General features: G+C 32.6%; 1 protein-coding gene across 1 annotated transcript; it reads right to left on the bottom strand.

Annotated features, from left to right (window-relative positions):
• Nucleotides 1-1140: 1140 nt before the first annotated feature.
• On the bottom strand, nt 1141-6297 carry LOC147810771 (uncharacterized). The gene is made up of 2 exons (XM_087162077.1): nt 6059-6297; nt 1141-4516 (listed from the first exon to the last, which is right to left on the bottom strand). The coding sequence occupies exons 1-2, from the start codon at nt 6295-6297 to the stop codon at nt 1141-1143; spliced, it is 3615 nt and encodes a 1204-aa protein (XP_087018203.1).
• Nucleotides 6298-9881: the final 3584 nt, after the last annotated feature.

Genomic DNA, 9881 nt, shown 5'->3' with positions numbered 1-9881 from the left:
GCCTACCAAATTTGGAGTAAATTGTTGTGAATCTTATTTTTCTTAGTTTTCTGTGTTTTTATCACTTTTCTTTCTTGCCTTTAAAGGGTTCAGCAGTCCTTGAAAAGTTTTAGTAGTGGTAATAAATTTAGGATAATGCTAGAGGATATTTCTTACATTACTGTACCGCTTAATCGTTATGTGGTTTAGCAAGCACGAATTTTCATGCATATATTCTTGCTTTAGAAAAAATTTTACTAATACTTACCAACCACGATTAAAGCATTTGCTGTAAAATTTTATTTCGATATTTAAAGTGGTAGTAAAATTAATAATAACAAGACTAAAAATTTAAAAAAAGCTAGAAACTCAATTAATTTTTTATTTATTTTCTCTTTAGTTATTCAATCCTACTACTACTAGGACATACATTTTAAATTATTCGTCCTTGTAGCAAAAAAAAGTTTTTCCATGCTGTTTCAATAGCAAACTAAAAAATAGGTTTGAAAAAGTGAATATTTTTATCTCTTTCATTAAAATTATGAATTTTTTACTCACCACTTCCCGCTTTTTTAGTTGTCTTTGCCACCTGTAATAAAGATTTGTAAATTAGATGTAAGGGCATTATCTTTGTAGAAATGTGAGCAAGTAAAGGCCACATTAACCGCTAAATCATAATTCCAATCCTACCTCTAAATCCAACTTTACCGCTCTCTGCAAAATATTTTGTGATTGAAGAGATTTTCAATTTTTAAGCAAAAACTGAAGAAAACTATTTCTATATTAATTAAGGTAAGTGCTACTTACCCCGTTCTCCAGGACTGCCACATTTTGGAGGGTAATAAATATCAATTTGCTCAGTCATAAAAGACTAACATGTTTTAAAGACAATCACTTTAATAACGAAATATAACAAACAAAAAAGGATTAACAATTAAACATCTAATTATCGTACGGAGCTAAACATGCTTGTTCACAGATTGAGATCAAAACATCAACTGGTGGCGCTGTGGGCGCACCAAAACAACATGCGCAGAAGTGGGAATTCTCGACAATCTCCCATCTTTGGATTCGAAGAAATATTTTCGAATCCAAACAGAATTCTTAGTCTATATGGTCCATCTGAAAAAAACTAAACAAATAAAATTATTAGCAAAATGGTTACACTTCCAGCGGAAAAAGTCTTTGTATAGGTCTTAATAGTTTCCCAGATTGGGTCTTAAGTTCCACTAAACGGATTCTCCCATCCTTTCCTGGATAAGTCCTTTCAACTTTGGCCAATGGCCAGAGTATTCTTTTATGGTTGGAATCTCCGATTAGCACAAGATCTCCTTCTTTGATAGACGACTCCCTTTTAATTTTAGAATTATCTTTAAGCAAACCTAGATATTCAATTCTGAATCGGTTTCGCAGGTCTTGTCGCAATTTTAACCGATAAGAATATCTTTTGTTCAATTTTTTTGAATCAATTAGGTCAAGTTCAGGAACACCAATTTCTTTAATTTCCTGTAGAAACATGGATGGCGTGAGCGCTGACAGATCTTCGGGATCTTCTGAAAGATACGTTATAGGACGGGAATTAATTAAACTTTCCGCGTCGCATAATACTGTAGCTAACTCTTCTTCATTCAAACAAGCTCGTCCTAGAACCTTTCTCAGGATGCCTTTCAAAACTCCTATTAATCTTTCGAAGAAGCCTCCCCACCAAGGGGCAGAGGGAGGATTAAATTTCCATGAAATTCGTTTCCTTGAAGCAAAGTCTTCAATTTCGTTCCAATTAATGTTCTTCAAAAGATTTGCCGTTCCCACAAGATTTGTCCCATTGTCAGAGTATACAGTGGACGGGTGTCCTCTGCGAGCAATAAATCGGCGAAGGGCCAAGATGAAACAATCTGTTGACAGGGACGATACTACTTCGAGGTGCACCGCTCGGTAGATGGCACAAGTGAAGAGTACCACCCAGCATTTTCTATCTCCTTTTAAAAGCAGAGGTCCGCACAGGTCGACACCTATAATTTCAAAAATAGCTGCGTCTCTGACTCGATCTTCTGGGAGTGGAATGCTTACGGCTTCCAATGGCTTAACCGAGAATCTTTTGCACTTGAAGCAATTTCTTACGACGCTTCGAATTGTCTTTCTGGTTTTAATGATCCAAAACGACTCTCTGAGGTGAGACATCAAAGTTTGAACACCGGCATGTTTCAGTTCAATATGTTTGTCCATTATTAATTTTTCCACCAAATCATGCTTGCTAGGCAATAATATAGGGAATCTAAAAGTTTCTAAGTCTTTTCTCGATGTTATTCTTGTCTCAACTTGTAAGAGACCATCGCTGTCTTTCACAGTTCGAAAATTTATCTTTCCATTAAAAGATTCTCTTTGAATTTCTTTCAAAACGAACTTCTCAGATGCTTCGATCTCTTCTACCTCCAATTTTCCCTTCTTTCTATCACTATGATTTCTTAGAGTATTTTTATAAAATCGGATGACGTAAGCCATGATTCTCACAATTTTATTGAAGGAAGACACATTTTGGAAGATTTCAAAGGTATTAGTTGTTAAATTTGTGGCTGAGGATATAGTTCGTTTTCTTTCTGAAAGAACTACTTCAATATCCGGAGAAAGTTCACTAGCTGGCCAATTCTCGAATGGCAGTTTTAACCATTGGGGGCCCTCCCACCAATGAGATTTCAATAAATCTTTAGAATTACATCCCCGCGAGGGCAAATCTGCGGGATTATACTTTCCTTGAATATGTCGCCAAGCCTCCGGATCCGTAAGTTTTCGAATTTCATTGACTCTGTTAGCAACAAAAGTGGCCCAGTTATCTTGCTTTTTAATCCAGTATAAAGCGTTCATTGAGTCAGTGTAAAAAAAGGTTTGCACATTCTTCATATTCAAATCATCTCTTACAGTGTAAGCGAGCCTGGCTCCAATGGTACACGCGAGAATTTCTAATCTAGGAATTGTTATCGATTTTAGGGGTGCTACCTTGGATTTAGCCTGTAAGAGTTGACAGTTAACTATTCCCCCTTTAACATTTCTAATAAAAATTGAAGCCGCGTAAGCCGATTTGCTCGCGTCTACGAAGACATGCAGAGTAGAATTTTCATCTAGATCAGGTGTTTTTCTAGGGATTTCTATTTCTTTCAGATATTTTAATTCATTAGCCCACTTTAGAAATTTATTCCTCAGATTATCCGGAAGTCCTGTATCCCAATTAATTTTCTCCTTCCAACATTCCTGCAAGATTAATTTAGGAACTAGTGTGACAGGACTTGTAAACCCAATAGGGTCAAAAATTCGGCTTAACATAGATAATACATTTCGTTTACTCGGAATGGGTTCATTTTCCTCATTTATCTCACAAGATAAAGTATCCCTGTATAAATTCCATTTAAGGCCCAATACTGAAACGATTTCTTTATAGTTATCTCCAGACAAGTTCAAAATTGAGGTTTCCTCATCACTATCTGGCCGATTATGTTTCCAATCCCTTAGGTCAAATTGTGCTGAAGCCATTAACTCTTTAGACACCGTAATGAAAGAATTTAACTCGTCAATAGTGTTCACACTTGCAACACAATTGTCCACATACATGGAATCTTTAAGTTTTAAAGCTATGTCTCTCTTGGTTTCATCTACATTCTCTAAATGATAATTTATAGTCGCGGCGAGTAAAAATGGACTTGCATTTACGCCGAAAACTACACGACAATGTGAATAAACAATTAGTTTCCCTGGATCACCTCCCTCCCACCATAAGAACCGCAGATATTTCTTATCTGAGGGAGCAACGTTTATTTGTTGGAAAGCTCGACGAATGTCCGATATTACCCCAAATTTCCCCTGACGAAATCTGTTAATGAGTTTGGGGATCAGTTCTAAATTATTCGGCCCTTTCTCAACGCAATCGTTCAGCGACACAGAATTTCTTTCCTTAGCAGACGCATCAAAAACCGGTCGGATTTTAGTTGTGGAGTTCTCTTTAAATACTGGTCTATGCGGTAAATAATGACCTTTATCTTTTGTCAGTTCCTCTGAATCAACGGGTTCAATAATTTTTTCGGCTACCCAATCTCTGAAGACGTTTTCATATTCATGTAAACAGTTTCGTTTTTGTAACGCCTTTACGCAAGACTTTAACCGTTTTTCGGCAAGGTTTCGATTGTCCGGTAATTCAGGATGAACCTCTAACCAGGGGAGAGACACTTCATATCTACCTTCTTCATCCCTTCTTAACGACCGAACAAAATGATCTTTCGCGGCTTCCTCAATTTCTGATCTCGTTTGAGAAATATTCGGTTCCGTAATTCCCAGAGAATCAAGTGACCATAAGTCACAAATATTTAAGTCAGTAACATGAAGTGATAAAAGCACTTCATTCGTTATAGGACTTTCTCCAGTTCTTCCCATTAAGGTCCAACCGAAATGCGTATTCATCGCGACAAGGCCATTCGATATATTTTTAATTTCTCCAGTAAATAAGTCTCCAGCATAATCCGCACCTATTAATCCGTGAATTTCATTAGCATTCCTATCAAATAAACATAAAGTTTCATTCACGGTTACGTCACTAGGATAAATTCCGTGCCCTTTTAATTCCTTCATAATTTCCCTATTGTCCAATTTTGGAATCGGGGTACAAATTGTCTTTTGTTCCAGTACATTTAATGTATAAGTAAAACTATTGTCCACATTACTTAAATTAATCGTGTAATTTTTATGTGATTCTTTTTTCTTTAACCCCCCGAACAATCCATGCACAACTGTTTCCTGCCCAAGACTCTTTAATTTTAACTTACGCGCTGCAAATTCCGATATATAACTACAAGAAGATCCAGTATCAATAATCACCCTAATCAAATGTTTTTGTTTACCTCCCGAAACACTTACAATGAGAGTTTGCAACATTATTTTTTCTCTACTAGAAGAGTTACTTAAAGCACAGGCAGTATCAGGTTTCATTTGGGAAAGATCAGAATTATTCCCCTTCCCCCCTGTTTCTATCGAATTTATTTTTCTTTTCCCCATACACATTATACTGACGTGTCTGCCGGAACATATCTCACATTTAACGATAGCCTTACAAGTAGAGGAAAGGTGTCTTTTTTTTATTTTATCATTTAAGCATCGGAAACAAGAGCCAGACCGCTTACAAATGTCTATTTTTTCTTCCAAACTCAAATTATTATTCGTGCAAGAAGCCGAGTAATGTTTATGAGATTTACAAAATAGACAAGTCTCTTTCTCATTCTTCCGATCTTCAAAACACTCATTAATTAATACAGAAGCCGATGGCTGGCGCCTACACTCCTTCTCAGTAATGTGATGATTCATTCTAACATGTGTTTTGATATCCGAAACAGAAGTATTCATATTTAAGAAAGTCATTTCTCTGGCTTTTAATTGAGATGATAAAAAATCGATTAGCTCATCAATTTCAGAAACAAGAGGATTTTTCGTTCTTTTGTTGAATTCAAGTAGTAGATCACGGGGCAACAATTTGGTTAAAATGGGAACTAGAATGTTCGAATAGCTATCTTTTTTAACAGATAAACTTTCTAAGCTTCTGATATTCTTTTGTATGTGATTAAAAATGTTCCTGAAGTTTTTTACGTCATTAGAGTTTTTTAATGGGCATGTATGGAGTAGGTTTTCAATGTGTACATTAATCAAAATATTTGTATCGCCAAATTGTTGCTTTAATAAATCAATAGCGTGATCATAATGTTCCGCGGTTAATTCTAAACCATCAATCACATTAAACGCAGGACCTCCTAAAAATGATCTCAAATAAATGAATTTATCAAGTTTACTGAGGTTCTTATTCTCATTAATTGACGAATTGAAACAATTCCAAAAATTTAACCATTCAGAAATTTCTCCGTAGTACTTAGGAATAGTTAATTTAGGTAACTTTATGCGTTCCCTTTCAATGGTTTGAATGTCACTCTGATTGGGACTATTTAGAGAAATATTAGCTTCTTGAAAGGAATTATTTAAATCAAGTTCTTTGTTTAAATTCTTAATAAATCTTAATGTTCTAAATTTTGTTTTAGTTATTTTTTCTTTGTACTCTTCTATACAGTTAAATTCCTCTTCCATATCCTCGATTTTGATTAAGCCCTCAATCTGAGAATCAATAGTTTTTAATTCCTCGCTTTTTTCACCAAAAAGTTCGAGTGATTCTTCGAGATCTTCCACACTTATGTCCGGTTTTAGAATGTCAGTTTCGATTTTAGTAATCATCTTTGTCACCGAAGCTCTTACAAAGCCGCGTTTCCGTTTCAATTTATTCAATTCTTCTTCAGACATTCTGTAAGTGTGAGTCAATTTATAGTTATTCTTAATTGCTAATCTTAATTTCTTTAAATTGGTGTTTAATGTCTTACTTCAAACATGCAAGATTTCGTTATCAGGTAAAAGTCAATAAATGTCAATAATAGTTTATTACCGTTTAATGGCAGTCCCTGTTCGGGCGCCAAATTTCAATTTTTAAGCAAAAACTGAAGAAAACTATTTCTATATTAATTAAGGTAAGTGCTACTTACCCCGTTCTCCAGGACTGCCACATTTTGGAGGGTAATAAATATCAATTTGCTCAGTCATAAAAGACTAACATGTTTTAAAGACAATCACTTTAATAACGAAATATAACAAACAAAAAAGGATTAACAATTAAACATCTAATTATCGTACGGAGCTAAACATGCTTGTTCACAGATTGAGATCAAAACATCAACTGGTGGCGCTGTGGGCGCACCAAAACAACATGCGCAGAAGTGGGAATTCTCGACAGAGATATTTACTCTAAAATACTCTTCTGAGTTTTTTTATTTTGCTAATCCTTTTAAAGCCTCATTCCGATATAAATAAAATCAATCAGCATTCCACCTAAATGTTTGATTTCTTTATGTATAGCGGTGAACAGCATCAGTTTTCTTCAAATTTACCAAATAAAGAATTAATTATAGGGGTGAAAATTTTATTTTGTACAATTTGGCAAGTACTTGATCTTACCTAATTCGGGTGTAAGGATTCAAAATTTAATATTTTAGGATAGAAATATAAAAATGATTTATTGAAAATAAGTGTATATTTTCGTGAAATAATGGGCTAATATGTAATAATAAATTTCTTTTTAAATAAAAAACAATTGCAATGTGGAACTTTCAGTTTTTTGTAATAAATATTTTTAAGTAGCTTCCCATGCAGCATGAAGGGGCAAATAAACGTTAAAAGTACGTTCGTTCGGTATAAGGTTTTGGACTTAACGTTAAAATTACGTCAATTTCACGTGATGATTTTCACCATTTCTTCATTCGTTAAAACGTATGCGTTAAAATGACGGTATTTTAACGCTATCAATTTTCCCTTTAAATATTTCGTTAAAAATGAGTACTAAAAATACGTTATATTAACGTGTACATTTTACCCATTTTTTTTACCGATTTTTAAAAACGTTTTATTAACGAAAAAGTTACGCTTTGTTGCATAGTTATGTTTACGTTAATTTTTTGGGATTATAAACGTAAATTCAATGGTAAAAATGTTTCTAAAAAAGAATGTGAGTGCCCAAGAAGGATATTATTTTACGTCTCTCTTAAATTTGAATAAACTGAACAGTGTAGATTTTTATTACAATTTGTATTCTATTTTTAAATACTTATAATTATTTTTGTTTATTTAAACTGGAGATAAATATTTGTTTGTTGATAATATTGAGTCTGCTCATTGTCAATAACTGACAAGGAAACTATGAGTTTTAATTCTTATGAAACTAAACTAAGATGAAATTAAAGAATTTCCAAAATACTGAATAAAGTAAAAATTTGTTACAACTTGTCATGTAACGAACATAATAACGTAAAAACACATGATTTAAATTTAAATCTTCTTTGTCAGGTACAAGAGTCGTGGTGTAGTGGTTAGAGCGTTCGCCTCAAAGGTACGTTGTTGTAGGTTCGGTCCTACTCGGAACTTCGGTGGAATGTTGAGTTCCGGATCTTGCAATTTTTTTATTCAAAGATCATAAATTAAAAGACTATATATTTTTTTAATTATGTAAAAATTAATTCTCTTTTTTTTATATTGAAATTATCGCTCTCCATATGAGTTTTTAAAAAATAATTATAATAAATTACAAAGAAATTTATCTACTTTTAAATTCCATGTTCTTATTGCAATGAAAGAAGCATTTACTTTATTTTAAAATAATGATATAATGTTTTTTTGTATCGCCTAAAAAATGTATCAATCTTGTTTCTTTAAAGTAGTATATATATTCATTACTGAAAGAGAAAAAAAGCATACGTATCAAAAGACAGATAAAAAGGAATTCTCATAATTAGTTTTCGTAATAAAATTTAGTGTAGGAAGTTTTAAAATATTTGTTGTTATTAAAAAACGTTTTACAACACAACAACATTTTTACAAATTTATTGAATTTTGCTTTGAATCTTGAATTTTATAATCTAGAAATTATTTAAATATAAAATCTCAATTGCAATGAGTAAATTATTTATGAAAATCATATATAGTAAAAAATAATATAAATTTATAAAATATAAAAAATAATATAAAATAGCATAAAATATAAATAATAATTGTAAGTTTTGTTGTAATGTCAGAAAATTTTTTTTTTTATCGGAGCAAGTAATGATAATTCTTTATTTCTTCGCAGAATATTATTTATGAGTGAGTTTTTGTGTATGTGAAATTAAAGTACTTTTAAAAATAGTTTGAGCGTTAGTTCGGTTTCTTTTTCCTAACTGTCAGTTTTAGTTTGCATTGAATAGCCTGTTTTTTTTGTTGTTTTTTTTTCCATATCGGGCAATAATGTTACATAACAGGGAATTTACCTATGGACACAATGCTTGGAGGGTTTTAAATAGTTAATGCAGTTAAATAAATTGTTTTTTAATTATTTAGATCCTATAAAGAAAAAAGAAAAAAATTTAAGTTAGGGAAAGAGAAAGTTCCTCAAAAATTTTAGTTGAGACCTAAATTTTGCAATGCTAATACATAGACCCTAAAAAAACAAACCCACCTTTAAAAAAAAAAAAAAAGAAAAGGATTTAAATATTTGTCTTTTTGCATTTTGACATTAGTGCGACAATTTTTTTCTATGTTCTTTGACCAAGATTTTTTCGTTTAAACTTAGTTCCGACTTAATAGGGGTTTTAAGGGCCATTCTAGTCCTTAACGGGGGCGGTGCTCGATTCTCGACACCACCGAGTACATGCGATATATGTGCTATTAAAATCTGTGGAATCGAGAGGCCTGTGGTCGGTCGCATTGCTGTGCCAAATGTACAGGGATCTGGAGAAAATTTCCTACCCCTTCAGATTTAAGTCTAAATGGATGATAAGCCTAATGTACAGCTCTAGAGCGACGCAACTAAAACTCCTACCTTCATTAGTTCGTTGACAAATTATCTGTTTACACTGTGTTATCTGGGAATACAATTTCAACAAAATCTTTTAAATATATACATACATTGCTTTTAAAAGGAAGGCAAATATCAGCAAGCGAAAAAACAGATTCATAAAAATTTCCTTTTTTTTATATCTAAAACACTGAAGAGGGGAAACGGAACGTTCAACGAAAATGGATCCTTCCAGCTAAAATTAAATATAAAATTTTTAATATATTATATGAAAATAACTTGATCCACGGGGAATGTTAACAACTCGACGCCCTTTTTTACCCTTTTTGTTATAATAAAGTTTTCAAATCCATTATATTACCTCTTTTTTTTCTTTTTTTCAATTGAAATCGTGATTTAAAATGTGCTTTTTATTTAAATGTGTATTTTTTTATGTAATAAATATTTTAGGAATTTTTTCAAACTATTATTTTTAACACGGTCATCACCAACAACTAAAAATGATACCTAA

The sequence above is a fragment of the Parasteatoda tepidariorum genome, chromosome 4, assembly GCF_982258835.1.
Source record: "Parasteatoda tepidariorum strain Cologne lab strain chromosome 4, Ptep-v5.0, whole genome shotgun sequence".
Lineage (NCBI taxonomy): Eukaryota > Metazoa > Arthropoda > Arachnida > Araneae > Theridiidae > Parasteatoda > Parasteatoda tepidariorum.
Note: the sequence above shows the minus strand (reverse complement) of the source record. Positions and strands in the feature narration are given on the sequence as shown.

What these genes read in the sequence shown, in the direction of transcription:
- LOC147810771 (XM_087162077.1), bottom strand. Translation starts at nt 6,297, where the DNA reads ATGTCTGAAGAAGAATTGAATAAATTGAAACGGAAACGCGGCTTTGTA. An exon ending in GAATTTAACTGTATAGAAGA is followed by an intron (nt 4,517 to 6,058) that starts GTACAAAGAAAA and finishes TTTATTTGATAG; the next exon opens with GAATGCTAATGAAATTCACG.